The 24,429-nt window shown below is 30.5% G+C and overlaps 1 protein-coding gene across 4 annotated transcripts in view; it reads right to left on the reverse strand.

The window, feature by feature from the left end:
- The window catches only part of LOC118193930 (WD repeat-containing protein 44), a 156,593-nt gene that overhangs the window by 72,653 nt on the left and 59,511 nt on the right, over positions 1-24,429 (reverse strand). For all 4 annotated transcript variants that reach the window (XM_085813353.1, XM_085813354.1, XM_085813352.1 and 1 more), the window contains one exon: positions 8,471-8,680. In XM_085813353.1, the coding sequence (XP_085669479.1) occupies positions 8,471-8,680 (210 nt within the window). The remainder of the gene's footprint in view (positions 1-8,470; positions 8,681-24,429) is intronic.

Consider the following 24,429-nt stretch of genomic DNA (forward strand, 5'->3'; position numbering starts at 1 on the left):
AAGAATTTCAACATTTACTTTTCAAGTTGCCTTATTTCAATTCTTTGCACAGTAAAAAGCAACTAGAAAATCTTATTCAAAAACTGCAAGATAACTTTATAATCACGAAGACTGACAAAGCCAGCAACAATTTTAGTGTTATTTGAAAAAAATTTTACTTCAACCTTCTGCATAATGAATTAAATAACACTTGCACTTATCAAAAAATTAATACCAGCACTAAGATTCTTCCCAATAAATTTAACGAACTACATAAAAGACTTAAAATACATCCCCGGAAATATAATAACATGTTTGCCAATCTCTATGCACTACCTAAATTTCATAAGTCTCCTACCAAATTCAGGTTCATAGCCAATAGTACCAAAAGTTATCTTAAAGAAATAGATTATCTTTTAGCACAAAAACTTTGCCTAATACGTGACCTAATTAATAACTATGATTTTAAGGATCTGCATTGCAACTGGATGATTTCAAGTAACGAACTAGTTCTAAAAACTGTAAATACAATTAAAATTGACCATATACAATGCTACAACTTTGAAAACCTCTATACTACTTTGCCACTTGAAGAAATATATACAAGTTTACTTGCTCTTCCAGATTTATTTCCACAAATTTCTACAATAACAATAAGTACCAAAAAATGGCAACTTTTTCTCTCAAGCGTGCTTTTCAATAATTTTATTCAATTTAACAACAGCATCTTTAAACAAATACAGGGAATTCCAATGGGAGGTAATTTTTCAAGTTCTGTCTGTGAATTATTCCTTTTTAAAAAAGAATTGACCTTTGTCCGATCACTCAGTAAAGAACATAAATTTTACCAATATATTAATATATTATTATATTATTACTATAGATATATTAATGATGTCATTGCCTTTAACAACTACAACAAAATAGAAGTTGCTAATGTCTACCCTACATGCTTAAAACTAAATAATACAAATACGGTGCAACATAATGTAGTCTACCTTGATTTACATATTATTGATTACAATTTAATAAAAGTTTACGACAAAAGAAGAGAATTCAATTTTTCAACACTAAAATTAACCAACTGGAATTCAAATATTTCCAAAAGAATCATCCTAAACACAACCTATTCACAGCTACTTAGCATAAAAAGAATCTGCAATACAACAAAACACCTTCAAGAAGAAATACTATACTTCGTGACAATTTTGAAAAATAACCTAATTCCTCAAAAAATAATTAAAAATACCTTAAAAAAAGCTGGCATTAGCCTCACTAATTTTTAGATTTTTTGAGTTAGATAGTGATATTTTATACTTAAAGCCCAATGTGACAGTATAAAGTGGATGGCTGATTCTGAAAATCTAATGTAAAAATGTACAGATAATTCTTGTCATTATGTTTTCTTTCCTCCAAAAAATTTTGGCACAATACTTTTAATACTATTGTTTAAATAGTTTTAAATTACTTGGCCAAAAATGGCCAATTCTACTCCTGTTATTAACAAATCGGGCCTTTTCGTTTTTAATTGAAGCTTGATCGCCCTCTAGCTTTAAAAATTACGACTTTTATTAAAAAAAGACTGTTTCTTTCCATTTTACTCTTACTTTTGTGGCCATGTTGAATAATTTTAGATGAATTAGCCATTTTCACTTTTTGAAGCTGTTTTTTTCTTCCAACAACTTGACTGACGACATTTTGAAATCTTTCCACGTCTTTCGACCCGCCTTTAGTTCTAAGGGGCGAGTTCCCGCCAACGAACAGTCTTATCACATTGGCTGTTGCCCAATGACTTTGTTTTCCCCCTTCTTTTGTCACACAACGAGTGGGAGAGCGTTGAAGAACACAGAGGGGAATTACAACCCCTTTCAGTTTATGCTTCACGATAGAGAAGACTGCATAGCCACAGGTCTGTTTTTTATGTTTTTTTTTACAAAAAATTTTCTTGGACTTAGCAAGACCCACTTTGTTTGTTTTCATTTAAATTTAATTTCAGATTTCTAAAATTTATAAAGGTTTAATTTTTTAAGCTTGCAGGTCCAGCCTGTACGTTATTGTATATTTTGACTAATAGCAGACCGCTATATATTTTTATTTTTGCTGTACATCGGAGTTGCATTTACATTTTTTACACTTTAATGTGTCATTTTGTGCAGACGCGTAAGGAAATTGGAACAGAGAATTGAGACTAAAAAAATTTTTTAGGACAATTTATCTAATTAATTAAAAAAATTTAGTAATGCCAAAGTTTCAATTGTCTGTTTTGGTGAAACGTGCAATGGAGTTAGCTTGGTTCGACGTTTAACCAGAAATTTCCCTTGAAAAGCCAGGCTGGACCTTGAATTGAGCTAATTTACCATTTTCCACTTTATAATTTTTATATGTTTTTACTTGTTTTAACTTGTTCCATCGATTGGTTTATTATATGTTTTAACTTGTCACATCGATAGGTATTTTACTGTGTTTTATATTTTACATTTTATTTCGCGTGTAGCCTAATTTTTCAACCTTCAATTTTTTTTATTTTTTTTTTTTTAAACTGTGTTGAACTTTTTCTTGGAGCCACAGCTCCTGGTAACTTTTTGATGAGCTAACTACAATTTCTCTTCTCATTTCCTTAATTTTGCAGCATATTTCGCAAAAACTTTTTTGACTAAATTGGTCTTTTTGTATTGTACTTACAACCTAGCTTATTAATTATATATATATATATATATATATATATACATATATATATATAAAAACCATTAAACTACCAGGATTTTATATATATATATATAAACCATTAAACTACCAGGTAATATTTAAACTATTTTCATGTCATTAAAAAGTGATGCTGGTGTGAGAAGATCATACTTTATAACAGTAACCTACATCCTAAAATTGCCAATCTTTAGACAAAGCTTTTGGGTAACTCATGAAAATATCATAGTACCCTCAAACAATGACTTCGGATCAGAAATAGATCATTCCCATTTTTTCATCCCTTGCACTTGAATGGTGACTCTCAGTCACCATTTGATTTCATTCGGTACTTCGAAAGGTAACTCTCGAATACCACTTGGTTTCACATGATAATTTGAGCAGAAAGAATGTTTATTTAGGTTTGGTTTGTGCAATATTGCTTCTTGAGTGTATTCAACAATATGTGTATATAAAATATCTGCCAATCTTTAATCTTAAATATGTTTTTAAGATTTATTGTTATATATGCATCTTCGGCATTTAGTTTGATGAGTGATTTTACACAGATGAAGAATGAAATTATATCTATCCATAGACTACTTGAGGGTAGAGAGAAGAAAAGCAGTGCTAAAGATAGCGATGAAGTTACAGGTGCTAAAAAGTGAAAAATCAGGATAAGAGATACTGAATGTGAAAGCAACACTGATTCCACAGAAAATTCAGAATGGATAACATGCACAGAATCTGAAGATATAACACAAAGGTCTGTATCTGGTGAAAGAAATGCAAAACTGCAGGTATCTTCACACAAAAATCAACAATTAAATTTCTGTGAAATCATTTTTAAATTAGCTGCAAGATATTTATGAAATGAGCAGAAATAGTCTTGAGTTTCTGGTTCTCGCAAGTTAAACAAGCATCAAATCCAAAGGGTTAAAACATCAAAAATTATGAAACTAACAATTTAAACTAATACAGAACAGCAATTACATCTTAGCATAAAGGAATAGATTGCTAATCCATGCAATGAAGAAATAATGCATAAATGTATAAAAATAAGATAAAACAGGAAACTGCATAATTCAGTTTTTCATTTTCTCTATTAGCTTATTTTTCAACTTTTATTCATTGACTTTATACATCTTTGACTACAGACATTCTGCACAGTACATTTTTCATATGAGCAGTGCAATATTCACTTGTTCTATCAATTGCTATCGTCACATAAATCAGGACACTGGCAATTTTAATTTGGCATTTAACAACATACAGTTATAAAGAGAAAATAAACCTAAGCTTTTTGAAAGAGATACATCAAATCTCCAAAATATTTTACATTTTTTCATCATTTTGTAATAAACAATTATATGCAAATGTATAAAACTTAATCAAGTTTGATAGTAAGTACTACAGTAAAGTCTTTCGTAACTATCTCTCAATTAATAACATTTTGAAGGTCTAAATTTAAATCTAAAATCTAGATATGACATAAAAAATACATAATTGGCTGACAATTTGAAGACAGATAAGGAAAACATTTGTGTTATGCGTCTACCATTCAATGTAAGAGGTCTTATCCAATCAGAGTTATCCAGAATTTAAAGAGGAGCTATAAATCCTTTTTCATGTATCGATGCATGAACTCTGAAGGTAATGTCAACAATTTTTGAAAACAATCCAATCTGAAAAATGCTAAATTTACTTAAACTCTTGCATGAAAAAATGTAAAGAACATTACTTTAATTTGCTATTGGCATAAATTGTAGCGTATAATCATGTTTGTAAATGATGAGTCATGTGACAAATATTTTCTTGGTTTTAAAATATGTCCAACTTCTTGGGAGCAGATTAATGTGGATAAAGATGAAAATAACACACATATGTACAGGGAAAGATACATATATATATATAATATGTATTGATGTATATAGATTGATAACATGTATATATATATATATATATATATATATATATATATATCTGAAAGCTTTCACATCCAAAGGGAGTTCTGAGAGCATTTTCATTTACGACCAAAGGGATTTTTTTTAACATTTTGTGTGTTATCTCTATTTTTTAAATAACATTTTCTTAGCACTTAAACCATAAAATTCAACTCAACAGCACTATCATAAAAAATTTAAAAAGAGTCTATCTTTAGAATTTTCAATATACACTCCTGCCAACTGGAGATTCCTTTTTTTTTTTTTTCTGTTGCCATTGCTCACTTTGAAATCATTGAGTTTGTTAATCAAAAACTTGTTAAAGTTTTAAAAAATGAAATAGATAATAAAACAAATTCCAAATTTGGGCTTTCAGATGCTCATATTCGAGTGGAGGACTATGTTATTCAAGATTTGATGTCTCTAGGTATCGATGCTTTTTCACAATGCAAGAAACATAAATACAATCATGCAGATTCTTCATTATTTAATTTCTTTAAATATAGTGCAAGGCTCTAACATTTGGTGGCAACAATTTGAAAAGTGAAACACTGTTTATAGTGAACCAATGAAAAACATCAAAACAAAATTAATTGCCCTTCCGGGCAAATTGCCCCTTTGGGCTAACAAGTTATGTGGAAGGAAACTGATGAAGAATTTCATAAGATTTGTTACAAAATGTTGATCTATGTCAGCACCTGATCTTAAGAAGCTTTAGTGTACACACAGTGAATTTTTTAAATTCTGGTGACAATCTTAAAAGCAGGCAGAAATTCAAATTTACATAATAAGAAAGAACACTTAGAGATATTTTTAAGTTTCATCTGATAACATATATAAGATTAGTTATTGCTGCAAATTAATTTGCAATACCATTTAAATTTATAAAGTATATGTAAATTGATAAGTAAATTATGTAAGCATATGTAAATTAGCTTTATGTAGAGAATATTTGTTAAATTCAGATTTCATTCCTTGCAGTAATGCCACAAGAGATTTCTTTAATTATTTATTTAACTTGACAATTAGTTTCTTAAGAGCACTTTCTATGTGTTTGCCAAAGCCAACTGACAGATTAGAAAAGGCACAATAAGAGAACTGGAAAATGTCTTCCAATATAAAATTAAAAAATGCTATTTTGTTATTGAAATCAAAGTGCAAATAAAAAACAGGTTTTAGACTGTGTGTTTAAAAACAGCATTTGTTCAGTAATTACATCGCAATTTCAAAAACATCGTAGTACAAAATATCGTCGTTGAAAATAAAGCAGTTCAAAAACTTCGCAGTTTAAAAACATCTTCGATAATATCGAGGTAAAAATAAAGCATCTACAAATCATCGCATGACGATAACATCGCAGATATGTTTAAAGTCGAAACTGCATCATCCATATATATATAAGAAACTAATTGTCAAGTTAAATAAATAATTAAAGAAATCTCTTGTGGCATTACTGCAAGGAATGAAATCTGAATTTAACAAATATTCTCTACATAAAGCTAATTTACATATGCTTACATAATTTACTTATCAATTTACATATACTTTATAAATTTAAATGGTATTGCAAATTAATTTGCAGCAATAACTAATCTTTTATTTGCATACAATTGAATTTTCATAGTTTAAAATTTAAATTAGCTTTATATAATAGAGAATATTTGTTTCTATATATATATATATAGTACAAAGTCCGAAATCCAGATGTCCATTATCCGGAATGATCTAAAATCCGAACTTCAAAGCTACCAACAAAGTTTTTCTCGTAGGCTTTACGCATGTGCATTTGATTCCCCCCTTTGCGCATAATAAAAAATCTGGAGAGTCCTGATTCTCAATTTTACTTTGACACTAAATAAAATACCTTGTTATTGAATAAACAATCATTTTAGCATAAATTTGTACAATCAGTAATTTTGCTCCGTTGCTGCGTATCTCCTGAGCACAGATCTCAAACTGAAACATTCCACATAGATACATCATTGATCTGACACCAACCTGGCGAATCATTATTTATTATACTTTCTTTTCATCACCGCATGTTTATCAAAACATGACAACTTGAGTAATGACTCATGTAGAGATGCCTAAACAATTTTTTTTTTTTAATGTTAGTAATTGAATAATAAAGGACTAGAGTAACCTTTTATGTTGGCATTACATTTGACAACAATTAGATTTAAGTTAAATGTACTAAAAAATGTTGACGAGTAAAAATTTACCGAAAATTTCTTTCCATATGCTAAAAATAGATTTTGCTGATGATACTCATAGACCCAAAGATTACATTTAGGACTATTTGAATTAAGAATAACTGACTTGTTATTCACATAAACCCAGAACCAGCGGCCGCACCGAGGGTTGCAGAATTTAGGACCCAAAGAGACTGCATCAGGCGGTAAGATATGTAGTGCTGGCTCTCAATAAGGCTTAAGTATATGTGGAAATATATTTATTCAGAACTCTGATAAGCATGTGCAATAAATAGACATAAGTATAATAAATAACTAAACTAATACAATTCAGGCTTTATTGTCTCGGTGCACGATAAAAACAAGATAAAATTTAACGGAACAAATTGTTGTTAGTCGCCAAGCTCATGATGCATAGCCAAATATGTATAGTAAAAGACAGCTAAATTTGATTATGATAGCCGCTAATTTTAAAGGTATTTTGATATCGCAAAACAAAGATAAAATTTTCCAATTAACTGATTTTTTAAAGAAATGTAGAGAAGTGGTAATAAATGAAGATGATATAAAAGAAATTTCTCATTGTGATCACAATGCTTCTCAATCATCAATCAATTAATGGATGGCGAAATCTGTCCTATGGTTTTAAATCCAGAAAATACCGCTACCGATAGTGAAAAAAGTGACAGAGAAGTTACTGAAAATGAGAAAATTTCGAATGACAAGTTAGCGGGAATTCTCGAAAGATCAGTTACAAGACTTCAACAATGTAATAAACAAGAAATTATGTCTGTGTACATAACTGAAGTAACAGCACAAAAATGAAACAACTTAAACAACTTACATTGAAAGAAATGCTTAATAAAGTAAACAAATAAGTAGTAATCATTTTTTTGTAAATTTTGATACCCTTTAGATCATAAATCAAGATTTCATATTTTTCATTTTATAATTTCTACATGCCATCTTACTATATTTAAACTGATGATCTAACATCTGGAAAAATCCCAAATCCGGAATCGCCAAAGTTCCGACGAGTCTGGATTTCAGACTTTGTATTGTGTATATATATATATATGATAGTTTAAAACTATTTTTTGGGGGTATAACATGGGTATGTATTTTAATTTTAATTGTATGATTTTCTATACAATTTATGTAATTGCAGCAGACAGATTGAAAAACATGACCAACAAACCTCGCATGGTGCAATTTCCACGATTTTCATCGCAAAATATGAACAAATAATTCTAGAAATGCATAATATTATCTGAAAACATCTCTTGTACAAAATCGTTGGGGTCATGAGGGTTAAGAAGAACTGATTGTATTTAGCTGCACCATCATAAATTACGATTTAGGTATCAAAAAGCATTCCACAACCAGTACTGAAATTTAAAAAAAATTAAGAAGTGGTTCATTGTCTCAATTATAGATAAAATTAGATAAAGTAGCAATAAATTAATAAATATTTCAATTTGCAAACATTTTTTTGCAGAACTAAAATTATTTTATGAAGTTGTTTTGCCACACTAGTCTGAGCTGGCTGAACATCAATAATGAACACAGCCCCAAACTGGATCTGCATATCCCTCCCTTGAATTGAAACCCAGTAATATTAATTAGTATATACCAAAAATTTTTAAAACAGAGTTTAATGATAAAAAAAAACACCTGGTCAGTTAATGGACGGCCAGAATCTGAGCGTGTTCTAACCATGTAAGGTTGCAAAACTTCTTCGGAGGAAGACCCTTTTGCTGTTTCAGATGCATCAGAGGCACTTTTGGAAGAAACATTGTTGTAACTTTGAGATCGTATTGGCAAAGACATCTGAATTTTACCATTATCATTATTTGGTCCTTCTGCTCGATCTTGTTCTCTATCCTGATATTATATTAAAGAAAATGTTTTAATATATAATAAAAAGGGCATAAACAACATTACAGAAATTATTTCAAATTACAAGAATTACATCTACATGAAAATTATAAAAATAATTTAGATATGAAACGTAATCAAAACGTTTCCATTCAAGAATCACATAGCCCAATAAGCTCACATGATTTAAAATATATATTGATAATATTAAGGCAGTTATTACACTGACAAACCAAATTAAAAATACCCAGTTGATAAAAAGGTAATGTTATGACTCCATCCAATTCTTCCAAGCTTTCTCTGATAAGAATAAATATCATAGCAATGATTTCACAAAATGACCAAATAGTAAAAAAATATATAAGAGACTCAGACTGTAGCTAAAAGACCTTTCATTAAAAAGTGTCCAATTCTTGCTTCATGATTCTGGCACCACGAATGCATGCAATAGGATAACCCCTGTTGAGGCTATTAAGACTCTATTCTCTGTCCTTAAGTTTTTGCACTCAAGGCCTTTTTCGCTTTGGGTGAACCAGCAAATTGATGATGATTTTCCAAAAATTTGGTGAATTTCTTACAGTTAAGTTAAAATGATCTCACATGCAATTTAAAGAAATCCAATGGTTCTTTTATGTCTAAAGATATCTGCGGTCCTCTAGCTCTTTCAAAAGTAATTGGTATTCTTCGTGGTATTTCTTCAAATTCTGTGCAGGTGTACTATGAATTTTATGTGGAATGACTAACTTTCACATTCACTATCTATTATCTTGATTTTTTGCCTTCTCATGCATCTTAGTTCATCATTATCTTCTTCACGGCTTTCTTCCTCTCTGTTGTTAAGTAGTCGATGAACAGACATAATTTCTTTCTTCATCAACGAAAAATTGAACTCATCTTCACTTGAACTGATTCCTTCATCATATTCCATGCTTATCAGGCTTTTAAAATAATATTCCTATTGCCATGATTGCTGAGTTTGAACTAATGTTGAAGACAAATGTATAATAATAAATCTAAGAAGATTATTTAAGATCAAAGATTGGCAGATTTTTTTATACGAATGTGTTGGTGAATATACTCATGAAATGATACTGCCCAAACTAAACCTAAATAAACATTGTTACCGCTTGAATCAGATCAGAGTAATGTCTGAGAGTCACCTCTCGAGTATAAAAGGTTAACTGATGTGGCACCTGAAAGACTAGAACAAAAAGAAGGAAAAGCCCATTGATTTTAATACTAAAATAGCCCCTCTGAACAAAAATTTCTTACTGCTCAAAGGACTTTTGGTATGTACAGCATATTCTTCAAATAATTTTAAGAGCAAATATATTTTAATTATCATACAACTTGAGTGTAGTCTGTACGAACATACAGACAAATTTGATCTACAGTTACCCTGGACATACACGCATCTTCAAGGTAGACTGCCCGGGGGGGGGGGGGGGGGGGGGTTATATCTCTCATTCTACTGGGCCAACTGATGAAATCCAAACTATGTTTTTCATGTCATGAAAGCATGACTTAGTATATAGCATTGTTCTAACATAGTTATTCTGACACAAAATCGGACTTTTTCTGAAATAACATACCAAATTTTTCCATATTTCAATTCTATGACTCATATTACGCCAAACTACCAAGTTTTGTAAAAACCACACGAGTAGTTTTTAAAAAATTAAACTACTTAAAACTATTCATGTGATTTTTACAAAACTAGCTCTTAAAATTTTATCTCTTCAATGCTAATTGAGTTTGGTATATATTTATCAATCTCTCTTTTTTTATTAAACTTATTTGATTCTTCCTTTTGCATATCGAAATCCAGGTTCATTCCAAATGAAATTCACCAATTTTTTATGATTTATTTTAAAAACAATTTTTATAAATTTTTCAAAACAAAAATTGTATTATAATCTATAAATTTTTACCATCATTTTAAAGTAGACATATTTCTAAGCATAGCTGCAAAAAATTACAGTTTTTTATTCAAAATTTCTGAAGATATACATGAATTTATATATTGCACGTTTTGAAATTTGGTATATTTGTTGAAAGTGATAAAATACCAAATGTGGTTTAGACACTTTGCTAAAATTATTTGAAAGTAGGAATGATGTGACTTTTTTCCCCGCTCATTCACAATGTGAAAAGGTAAGAACGAGATTTTCCTTTTTTTCCGCTCCAGCATAATGGAAGGGACAGGAAAATTGGTTGCCATATATTAAGAAGTTCACCAAGTGAATTATTCTTGGTGCAAACTGAAAAAAAATGTCCCAAGATAAATTTTTGAATTTCTCCATTTCATCCGAAATTTTGCAAAATTTAATATTTAGGCATAACTTGATTCGTAGAATCAAAATACGGAAAAAAATTGGTATGTTATTTCAGAACAAGTCTGATTTTGTGTCAAAATTCCTACGCTAGAACAATGTTATATAAAAATCTAATATATATCCTAAGTCGCGCTTTCAAGACATGAAAAACACAATTTGTAGTTTGTCAATCAGCCCAGTAGAACAGGAGATATAGAACTGTCCCATCTTTCCCCCTTTGTGCAGTGTACATAAAAATTCTCTATAATCTGTAAACTAAAACAGTGTTCCAGGCCTTTTTTATTTGATTTCCAAATGACTGGAAGTAATTCTTTATCATTCCCTGTCAATGCTCTGGGATTTTCTGCTCGATAAACTAACACTGGCTTCAATTTTAAATCATTAACAGAGATTTCCACCAAGAAACAATGTCAATCCCTTTTTAGAAGATTTTTGTCCAGAGGCAACTGGTTCTTCCTTTCATATGAATGTACGATTAGGCATTTTATTGCAAAATAAACCCATCTCTTCTACATCAAATATTTTCCATTTACAATATTTCTGGGCAATGAGGAAATAAATTCCTTGCAGCAAATTTATCTGCATCAGCTGATTCACTACTGAATTGAATATTATATAAATAATACTTATTTTAAGCTGAACTTGTCATTACTTGTTTAAAACACTGTGCTAGAATCTTCTGTTAATTTAGTCTTCCAATCTTCATGCAAACTAAAAGCCTTAGCTAAAATAATTGAAAAACTCAGAGGAACATTGTTTTCATGTTGATCAACAATCCATAACGACAATGATCTTTCCATTTCATCCTATGCCGTGTCCTCTGGAAACAATTCTTGATATATTTCCATAATTTTGAACATACTCCTTAAATTCTATTCCTGTTTTCCAAAGCTGAACATATCGTTGACTTGTTTATGTCATATGAATGGATGACTGAAGCAAAAGATACACCACTTTTAAAATATCAAATTATTTCCAATTTTGTCTAATTTCGTTTTGTTCATGTCAACACCAAAATTTCTCTGTTTCTCATTCAAGTTTATAAGGGCAAAATATTTAAAAATAAACAAATAAATTGGCAAAACACAAACTCATCAACACATACCCTAACTAAACCTGTTTAGTACACTGTATATATTCGACTTCTGCCATCGGGGCTCTGAACCTTAGTGATGTCTCAACAATTCCAAGAAATTGATTGCTCTATTAGGCAAAGTGTGAGTGAGTGCAAGTTACCATGCTCAATACGAGCTAAGAATTTTTGCAATATCCACACAAATCTTTAAAAAAGTGTGAAAATTGAGAGCTACTGTAATTATAAAAAACTTTTACACAGTCTAAAACAGTTTTTATTCCATTAAAAATTATGTCTTGAAAAAAAAAAAATGATATTCATATATCATATTTAATAAATGACTTAAATGTTTAGGATTTCAAGTTATTACTGGCAGAAATTTCCTAATAGGATTTTAAATTTATGATGATAAACTGTCAGCACATACATCAATATTATCAATATTACATTTTTCCCAAATTTTTCATTGATTGTATTCCTAAGACATTAAAAAAAAAACTCCTCCTTTTTTAATTTTATATAATAATAACAAAGAAAAATAATGTTTTCTCCATAATAACATAACTTCACTAGCAGTTACCAGAGAGCAGATTTCTGGATTAACTTTTATACATTCCAGGCATTCAAGCACATAAAAAAGTACCAAATTACTCACACTGAATGACAACCTGTTCAGAAGTAATTTACATATGTATATCTGATTTAACATATTTATCATAATGGCATGCTCAAACTAATCACACATGAAATTTTTCAAAATACATCAAAATGCAGCAAATTTAGTACATGCTACACATGCAATAATACAAACAGAAATTTTAAATTAATATCTGTTATTTATCTGACTTATATCACTTACATATTTTGAAGTTAAAATATTAAGAATTGTACAAAAGAGTTTGTACATGCCAATCAAGACTATCAGAATTATACATAACAAAATAATAATTTAAAAGATTTTTTACAAACTTGGGAGTATCACAATTTTCTTTCAGAAAATTTTAGCATTCTGCATAAAACATATGCTTAAAAACATGGATAAAAACAAACTTTCTTTACTTCAGAAAAAAACAAAACTTCATTAAATCACATATTTTTCAATAATAATGTGGGAAGTAAGGACTACCTAACATAAAACAGAAATGCAGTGCAGCAGAGGTCATTTCCGTAAATTGTTTCAATTAGAAAAATGTTTACTTAAACATACAGTGTAACTCACTTAAATTTTTCCACTTGAAACATTTAATTAATGTGGTTCCATTCACAATCTAATAAATCTGTTCCTGGTAAAGAAATTTTTTACTGTAAGACACTTCTTATATATTAAAATTGCCTTACGCAGTCTTGAATTATAGTCACATATACTAATTTAACTTTAATATTAATATACTGTGTGTAATACACTTAACATAGTCATAGGTATACTTAAAAAGCTATAATCATAAATAGCTGTACTTTGAACATTAGTATTTATTTATAAATTTTTTACTTAATTTATAAAATGTCAAGTTAAAGTTTCAGATATAGCAATAATAAATCTAAAACTAAAGACCTGTAATAAAGAAATATCTTTAATGCATTCTTAAAACTAAGTATAAGAATTAATAACTAGAAACATCATTAAAATCTCTCAATCTGTCATAAGAATAATTAGTACTTGTACTTTAATTGTACAGCAGCAAAAAATAAATTATACAGTTATTTAAACTACACAATTTTGTTTAAACCAATTTCCAGCATACATTCTGACAATTTGTGTGTATTTACAGATATTGCACTATGCATACAATGCTATCTTTCTTAATATACAGCCCCATTTGATGAGAAGTATATTTTCAAATAGTATCTGGCAGCATTTCCTTGAACAAGACAGATAATTTCAGTTGCATAACTGGGAAAATCCAGAAATCTATAATTATACAAGGAATACAATAAAAATTAAATGCAAATATATATTACTTGCCACAACACTCACAGAAAATTAGCACGTCTCTACAAAATTTAAAATACATGTGCAAATATCAGCAACAGTCTGCATAGACATAAAAGCAACAAGACTATAAACATGTGCAATCTATATCGGGCTGTAAAAAAGTGGTGATAAAAATGCTGCCGAGTTACTTAGTGAAGAAGATTAACTTTGATAAGCACTGCCAGATTAACTTTGATAAGCCAACTTTGAGCAAAAGTAAGAGTTAGTATCTAAGTACTAAATCATTTTCTTGCAATTTAAGGTACAAAAGTGATTTTATTATGGTATTTAAAAGAACAAATTATTTAAAATATATATTCTGGTATAAACCATCTACATAATAATTTGTTCTTACATTTTTGAAATATATACTCAATTTTATGTGGAAATATTTAAACTCATGCAGGATATGAATGAAGAAAATTACCAAAATAAAAATGCTATATTTTTTCTTCACTTTGGATATAAAATATTTATGACACTTAATACTCAAATATCTAATTATTAAGGAATTTTTTACTCATGCACAGCTGTCGTTTTCTAGATGAAGATTGGCATACATATTTTTATAAAAGCTCATATTCATTTCTTAAAGTTTAGTAAGTATTTAGAATCATTAACTTATTTCCCTTATACATCACTATTATTTCCATTTGAAAATTACTTCATCTTATATAAATCTAACTTACTTATTAAGAATTATCCCTATAATGACTCTTGAAGACATTTTAATTTTTAGAAACAGAAGGGAAGAAAAATTCCCTGTAATGAGCCTTGAAGACATCTTAGTTTTTAGAAACAGCAGGGAAGAAAAACTATCTTCCACAGTTCATTTGGTGCTATAAACAGTTAAATGAAACATCCACCATTTTTTTGATACTTGATATGCATGGAATGGCATAAAATATTTTAATCCAAGATAAGTTTCCAGAAACTGCTTTGTGAGTGTGATTCACATTAACTATGAATCATTTGTCTAAACTTCTTGTTACATAAATAAATTCTGAAAATGATACACAAATTCAAATAGAAAAATCCATTGAAGTTATGACTTAAATACTGGAAATACACTGAAACAATTAAACAAGCAAATTAGATCAAAATATAAGAAAGGCATCAGAACGAAATATAAAATTTATAGACAGTTACAATGTAGTGCCTGGTCCTCCGAAACTAACCCTGAAAATAGATAACGCCCTCTAGGCGGAAAAAGGGTAAGTTGGAGACTGGCTTTTGGTAGGACAGGCTGAATGCTCAGTAAGCTCAGTGTGGTAATTTTATAAATTTAACAATCCTATTATCATATATATTTCTATTTGTACAAGTGTATATAGTTTACGTTGATGGTGTGAATAAATTAAAAGATAAATCTAAGTCTATTAATTACGGCACCGGACACGGCTGGATCTTACACTGTCACAGTACAACACAATTAGAATCGAAACTAATGCTTCAACGGAGAAAAGGTATGTGATTTATGCTTACCTATTATTTTAAAGTGACTCTAAATTTTAGTTACGTAAACTGGATAATGAGATAAATTATAAGTTACTATAATAAGTTTAAACTAATTAGCGCTATATTACAAAGTTGTAAGAAAGTCGCAAAATGTTCTTTGTTAAAGGTCTCAAGAAACAAGATTTATTTTTATTGGCAAAAGAACTAGGTCAGGATGCTGATGAAAGTCTTAAACTCACAGAACTGAAAGATAAAATTACCAACAGTAATGATTACAAAACTGATCCTGAATTCATTAAATCTATGCTAATATCCATAATTGACGATAGGAAATCAGCTGAAGAATTAGAAAAGTTTAAATTAGAAAAAGAACACGAATTAGAAATTGCGAAACTTACAGCTTCATCTAATTTTAATCTTTCGGATAACACATCATTAGAAAATTTAATTAAAAGCATAAAAACTTTAACGATATCCGATCCAACTCGTCCAGAATCATGGACACTTTATTTCTCTTTGCTAGAAAGAGCATTTAAGATTGAAAATGTACCAGAAGAATACAAAGCCGAAATTTTGATAAATCTTTTAGGTGAAAATGCAACAAATGCTTTGATTTATGTTAGTGAAGATGATGTCAAAAATTACAAAGCAGTTAAGAATAAAATCTTAAAAGATTATTAGCTAACTTTGGATATGTTTCGAAAGGCTAAACATCAGTCAGGGAAAACACATGCACAATTTGCAGCCTGGTTAATGACACAGTGGAAATATTATTGCTCTTTAAGGAATGCGAATGATTTAAATACAGTCCATGAAATAACTGTAGCCGATAAATTAATGCAAACTCTTGATCACGAGACAGCCATGCATATAAATGTAAAACAAGGTGATACTTGGTTAAAACCTGCGGAAATCAGAAAGCAATGTGACACGTTCTTCGCATGTAAAAGAAAATCTTTAAATGATATCGGTAGTTGTTCTCAGAAAACACCGAATATTGAAACCAAAAGTACCCGCTATGTACCCCTCCTATGTGAAAACCAGATGGTTTGCCCAAAATTATTAAATTTAAAAAGGATTGTTATATTTGTGAATCTTTCAAACATATAGCTAAAGACTGTCAGAAGAAATTTAAATGCGAAAATCAAAATAAAACTACTTCCGAAAGTAATAAATCACAGAAAAGTGATGCGGTTGTGTCTCAGATTAATACAGAATACCTCGAGAAGAAACAAGTCGAAATTTAGCCTTTGCAATATGCGAAAATATTAGTTGAAAATAAAGAAATTGATGCTATTATCGATTCAGGTACACAAATTCTAGTATTAAACAGTAATATTGTACCACCAACTGATCAAGATAATGGAAAAATTAAGTTAATATCTGCATTTGGCGAAGAAATAGAAGCAAAATTAATAAAATTCTTTATGTCACTGAAAGATGAGGATTCTGATTTATTAAGCTACCTGGTAGACATTTTGGCAGCAGTAACAGATTGCTTGAACGTAGATTGTTTATTACCCATACAAACCTTTGAACTCTTGCACGATGGATGCAAGTTTGAAGGGGGAACAAATTTAATGGGGGAAATGAATTTGGAAAGCAAAACGAATGAATGTTTAGACTATGTGGAGTCAAATACGCCTGAAATAAACATTTCTCAGCCATATGAAGAAACTAAAATAGAAAATAGGGATAATTCATATGCCAACACACATTCAGTAACAACTCAAATACAGATATTAGAAAATAATCAATGTAATGATGTACTGGAATTTCGAGAGGAGCAGATGTCTTGCGCGACTTTAGAAGAAGTCAGAATTAATTTAAAACAGGGAAAAGGAAATTTTATGGAACTTGATAATATAATTTTTCATAAGGATAAAGTAATGGGAGATTCAGTTCAGCAGTTAGTTCTTCCAAAAAGTTGAAGAAAAGATGTTTTAAAATTAGTACATGAATCTGTTTTCGGGGCTCACATGGGAATAAAGAAAACAAAAGAGAGAATCAGATATAATTTCTACTGGCTCAATATGACTAATGATATTACTGAATATTGCCTATATTGCGAACCATGTCAGTTAAGAAGTACCGAAAAAATAACTGATAGAATTCCTATTACCCTAGTTCTAAGACCTTATTTACCCTTCGAAGTTGTTAATATCGATATTATAGGTCCTATAGAACCTCCTTCGGTAGAAAACATATAGTATATGTTTTATGTTTAATGGATCAACATTCACATTGGCCAGAAGCCATTCCATTACGTTCTTTAACGGCAAAAGCTACTTGTGATGCTCTGTTGGAAATACTTACAAGAACTGGTATTCTGAAAATTATAGCAAGTGACCAAGGAACTAACTTTATTTCTCAACTGACACAAGAATTTATGAAGCGTCTTGAATGTTATCCTAGATTTTCAGTTCCAGGATATCCAGCTAGTAATGGACTTGTCGAGCGGTAATTTTAATTACTAAATTTTAAAAAGATTGTTATATTTGTGGATCTTTCCAACATATAGCTAAAGACTGTTAGAAGAAATTTAAATGCGAAAATCAAAATAAAACTACTTCCGAAAGTAATAAATCACAGAAAAGTGATGACTTTGATAAGCACAGCAAAAGTAATCCATCTAATTGGGATAAGTATCTACCATATTTGCTCTTTGCTTATCGCGAGGTTCCCAATTCTACTACAGAGGTTTCTCCGTTCAAGTTAATGTATGGTCGAGAGATACGTGGTCCATTGAGTGTTCTGAAATCTAGTTGGAGTGGTGAAATACCGATACCCCTAACCCCTTCGAGCCGGGTAGCGAAAACGCGCTCTTATCACGGAGGCCAGCAGTGTCTTCCGTGAGCGTCTCTCCAGGGCCGGGGGCTTTTTTGCTACTAAGCCTAAATCCATGAAATTTCCGAAGTATCAGCGCATTGTTTAATAATGCTCTATAGAGTATTTAAACGGTTTATGCTTTATAAATATTTTTTATATATATACTTTAATTACCTTATTTCTAGTTTAAATGCATATTTTACTCATTTTATTTTAATTACTCACCATTTTATGACTTTTAACATTATACATCTGAAAACTAAATATATTACTTAAAATTCTCTTTTCGTATGAAAAATTTGAAAACAGGGATCTACACACAGTCCTACGTTACATTCCTTGAACTCGTAATAACTCATTTGCCGTTTTGGAGGATTTTTCCGGGAATGCGAACAAACGAAGCATCGTCGTCTAATTTTCTTATCAGTCTCTTCTGAACAAAGTTTTGGAAAATGTCTTTCAGTTAATCTTTCAGAATCAATATCAGAATTTCAGAATCAATATCTGAAATATTTTGCATCATTTCTGCTATTTCATGCTCTGTTAAACATTTTCGACGCTTCGACATTGAAACGGTAAAAACAGAAAGAATTCACGTCTAACAAGATCTAATTATTTTCTAAAAACTGAACTGTAAACCTAAATACTCAACGTTTTAGCGCATATAAAACTTCTACTTACAATAAACAACTACCACGTGCGAATAAAGTGCGATTTAAAGAGACGTCATAAATCACGCCATTCGGAAACATTTAGTTCCCCGTTTGTTTATATAATCAAAAATATGCTTCTCTCATTTCGAGTAGAAGGTCTAACGTACATGTATCTGAAACCATATGGACATACAGTGCCATCTTGTGGCAGAAATTATAGTTTGAAAAACGTTCCAGGGTACTGGCACAAATACGTGACAGTCGGTAGTAAACGCAAAAATGCTCTGGCACGCCTGCGTGTCGGCCGGTAGGTAAGTGTGTTCGTTGCTGGCACGTATACGTGACAGTCGGCGCGAAGGGGTTAAATATGAAGCAATCTGTCAGGGTCGTTGATTATTTACAAGAAATGAAAATAAACTTAGAACGAGCAGCCGATCAAGCATCCTTGATAGCATCTGAGAAACAGGCAGCTTATTCGAATTACTTTAATCGTCAAGCTATACCTAAAGAATTCAAAGTAGGAGACAAAGTTTATTTGCTTATTCCCGATTCGAAGTAGGAGACAAAAGTTTATTTGATTATTCCCGATTCGTCCAATAAACTTTATGCAAGATTGACTGGTCCAGGGGAGATTATAAAGTACTGTCCACCTCATTCATATAAACTCTCAGATGGGAAAGTAAGACATGTTCACATGAATAAAATCAGAAAGTATATCGCTTGAGTAAATGCTGTGGGAATTATTTTCGAAAATGAAGAAGAATTTGGAGAGATTCATCCAACTCTGCAAGCTTCGTCTCAAGATATGGAAGTTGTTCTCCAAAAATTGCAACTTGAACATTTAACAAGTGATCAACAGCAGCAAATTCAACAACTCATAAGAAAGCACGAACCATTATTTACTGGTAAAGTGAAAATTGCAAAGGTGGGTTTTCACAAAATAAAATTAAAACCCAATCAAGAAAGGAAAAAGCCACATATCTACCAGTTTCCGTAAACTTTAAAATCCAAAGTTGATGAACAAATTGAAGAGCTGTTAGAATTTGATTTAATAGAAGAAAGCAGTACAGAAATTGCATATCCCATAGTTTGTGTGAACAAGAAAGATGGAAGAATTCGATTGTGTGTTGATTATCGTGCAATGAATTCTGTAACAATTACTGATGATTTTCCTATGCAAAATGCTTCAGAACTTATACATTCAATAGGACAAGCTAATATAATATCAACACTGGATTTACTACGAGGTTATTGGGCTATTCCTATAGATCCTGAAAGTCGTGATCACACTTCGTTTAAAACCCATCGACAACAGTACAGATTTAAAGTTATGAGTTTTGGTCTGAAAAATGCTGCAGCAACATTTCAAAAACAGAAAGAATTCACGTCTAACAAGATCTAAAGGAAATCAATAAAGCACTCCATGAATACAAAGACTTTGCCAGAGCATATATTGATGAAATTGCGATATTTTCAAAGGACTGGAAATCTCATACGGTTCATTTAGATATGATACTCACTAAGTTGGAAGAGCTTCACTTTACAGTCATTACCAGCAAATGTGATTTTGCCAAACCGCAAATCAAATATTTGGGTCATGTAATCGGATCTGGAAAACATCAAGCCAATCCTGAGAAGATAGAAGCAATTTCCAGATTAACAAAAACAAAGACCAAGAAGCAACTCAAAGTTTATTAGGCCTATGTAACTACTATAGGGACTATATTCCAAAATATTCTGAATTAGTATATCCATTTACTGAACTTACAAAGAAGAAGATGCATGAGGAAATACCTTGGAAAGAAGAGCACGACATTGCTTTCGAGAAATTCAAGAATGCTCTGATTAAAGCTCCATCGTTGTATACACCAGTTTTGGGGCAACCATTCATTATACATTGTGATGCCTCACAAATAGGAGTTGCAGCATGTTTGTCACAAAATTTCAATGAACGCAATTATCCCATAGCCTATGCAAGTCAGAAGTTAACTCGAGCTCAGCAATCGTGGTCTACTATTGAAAGAGAAGCTATGCTATTGTGTGGAGTTTGAAAAAATTTTAAACCTGGATTTTTAGATCCAAAGTTGAACTTTACACCGACCATAATCCTTTACCTTACCTGACAAAATGTGCACCGCAATCATCTAGATTACAACGTTGGGCTTTTGCTTTACAAAAATACGAAATAGACATGAAGCATCTACCAAGAGTCAAACTGGGTAACGCAGATGCTTTATCCAGATTGATAGAAGGATGAATATCCGTTTTTTTTTTTTTTTTTTTTTTTTTTTTTTTTATTTATTTATTTACTTCTTTTTATGGTTTAAACACATTTATGGACAATTCATAAAGACTTTAATTTCAGTCTTTAGATTAATTGTTAATTTCCTTATTTTCTTTAAAGCTTATTGCAAGATATATCTTTACTAAGTAATATTTGTAAAGTTATTGAAATTAGTTTCTTACAGCAATCAGATGATTTAAGTGTAGCATTCTTAACCATTTAGAAGTTTTTCTTTAAAATGTATACCTGTAAGAGTTAACTCTTTGTTATGCAAATGTTGTAATATTTTATATTTTCTTTTAGTTGATTAGTAGTTATAATGTTGAATTGTGAGCACCAGGCTTTGTTATCAGAATGTGTTTGGACATCCTGCCCAACCACAATCTTCGGGGGAAGGTGTAGTGCCTGTCCTCCGAAACTAACCCTGAAAATAGATAACGCCCTCTAGGCGGAAAAAGGGTAAGTTGGAGACTGGCTTTTGGTAGGACAGGCTGAATGCTCAGTAAGCTCAGTGTGGTAATTTTATAAATTTAACAATCCTATTATCATATATATTTCTATTTGTACAAGTGTATATAGTTTACGTTGATGGTGTGAATAAATTAAAAGATAAATCTGAGTCTATTAATTACGGCACCGCACACGACTGGATCTTATATACAACTTAAACAAAAATTTCATGACAAAATTTATAAGTAATGACAACCCTTCACACGGCCCACAGTTTTAAATGTTATTTAAGAAATTAAACACAAAAAGAAAATTAATGTTGAAATAGCCAAGATTCATAATTTTAACTACAAAAACTTTGAACAATTTTCAGTTACGAAATACATACTCATAGCTGCCAGTGAATATTTAAATATATTATGAAACCTGCTGAATAATTAATGAGATTTAAGCTATTCATGCTTAAAATTTAAGGATATTGTTAGTTTTTACAGCTGCATTTCCAGGACTTCAATTAAACTAAACTTCAAAATGATTATGCTCTCTGGATATGAAGCAAACATGGGTCCCAACCTTGTTAAATGGGCTTTAACCTGAGATTGCAAATTGGTTATTATAAATGATTCATACCATCATGTTCTAGGCATTTGTACACTAAAGTGGTTTAATAACAGTACTTGTATGATATCTAGATTTAATGTCTCTAATTAGCTGTACATCATGTTACAGATAAAAATGACATCACAATAGCCCAGGGCTTTTAGGTTGCTTAATAGTACATACATAGGTAGAAGACTACAAAAAGTTCCAACATAATACTACACCCCAACAGAAAACTTTTTCCAGCAAAAGATACTGTTAAATAGGATACCAAATAGATTCCAGGTGTCTTTTCCAGATACAGAAATGTCATGAATATTTGCAGACCAAATCTTGATTTAAAGATAAGAAAGAAAAAAAAAAAAAAAAAAAAAACCCACAGCCAGAAAAAAGATTACGCAAATGCCTCCTCTAAACAACTAGAAAAGGTGCCAAATTAATTATGAGAGGTTAGAAATTAATTTAAAAAAGAAATAATGGTTGCAAATTTTAAAATTTGAAACTAGTTCAGAAACACATACTTAAAGTAACAAAACTTTATTAACACTATTTATGATTATTTGCAAGTATTACATTCTTGATACATCTTTATTCCTCTCTGATATATAGCTGACCCTCTAACTTCCATTAACTAACTTTCATACTATTCTTTTGGACAAAATGGCATCCCTCTGTTTATGTAATGACACAGCATAGTGTCAACATTATAAGCAGAAAACAATTAAAATATGAATTAATTTATTTATTTTATTATTTTACCACAATCACGTTTCTTTAGTACTCTTTCTTCATTGCATGATTTCCATTAATTCTAGAAATATGTATTAAAACTGATGTAGCTGAATTAAACAAAGAATTAATGACATCAATTCTTTTTTTTTTAAAATGCATCGTTTCATAGTATTGTATGCTCTATTTTCTAACATTAAAATTTATTACTGAAATTTTGTTTGTAGTAATGAGCTTCATAGGCTAAACCTGTCGAGGAAGTACTACCTTGCCCATATCATCAATTCCCTCCCATTAATCTGAATGGTTGTTTTTAGTGCTCTCACTGAGCTATAACAAGTTTTCTAGAAATTCTTAGCTGATGCTAAAAAAAATTTTTAATAGAGCTAATCAATAGAAGTTTACAAGGATGGAAACTAAGGCTTACGCAAGGATGTTTAAAAATGAAGTACACCTTCCCCCCCCCCAATGGTGGGTTCTTCGCATTTGTTGGCATTGGCCACTACTAATGCCGGAAGCAGTAGTCTCTTTATTATGGAGGCACCAAACAGGTGGGCCATTGCAGCCTCCTATGGAGGGATGGAAAAATTACATCCATGTTTTCTCTGGGATTCAAACTCGGGCCCTTTGAAATGGCAGTCAAAATCACTAACGACTTTCTCATCTGGGTGAGCTGTACAATACATACATTTTATTATTAATATCTTTTCATATACAGTTTGACTTGCTCCACTTTTCATAATGAAGCCTGCCATTGTATGAATGTAAGATTGCATCTCTGTCCTGTTGCACCTGCATTTAATTTATCTTAAGAGTTATGCAGTGGTTTCATTTACATTATACTTAGAATACACTAGACGACAATGTGAATGCAATTAATGTTATCATTCAGATATTGTTATTGAAGTAATGAAGTGCTATTTAATTGCATATGAAAACAAAGAAAACACATCACTTATTGTGATCAACTGGTTGGTTAATATTATCAAAATATTACAGAAGGAATTAAGTAATGCTGCTAAATAAGGTTGAATGAGGCCATTTATCAGAAAAGACAATACAGAACTAACAATAAGAACTGATACCAAAATTATAATAAAAGATAAAAGTTATGCTGAAAGGTTTTGCTAGTGGTTAGTTTCCAGTGACTGTTGCTAGTGGTATAAGAAATTTAGAAGTTAAAATACTAGTAAAAATTTATATATTATCTTCACCTGGTCAAGAAAAATTAACAAACATGGTAATTCTCTCTATAGAGTCTGAATTAAGTAATGAAAACTAATCTGAAAACATATTGGAGATTTTACTTTCTTAAAGGCAAGAAAAATTAAATTATTAAAAAAAATGCTTGAATAAATTAAGTACAATA

This window comes from Stegodyphus dumicola, chromosome 3 (assembly GCF_044657685.1).
Source record: "Stegodyphus dumicola isolate Sdum_Otavi_A_Nest chromosome 3, ASM4465768v1".
Lineage (NCBI taxonomy): Eukaryota > Metazoa > Arthropoda > Arachnida > Araneae > Eresidae > Stegodyphus > Stegodyphus dumicola.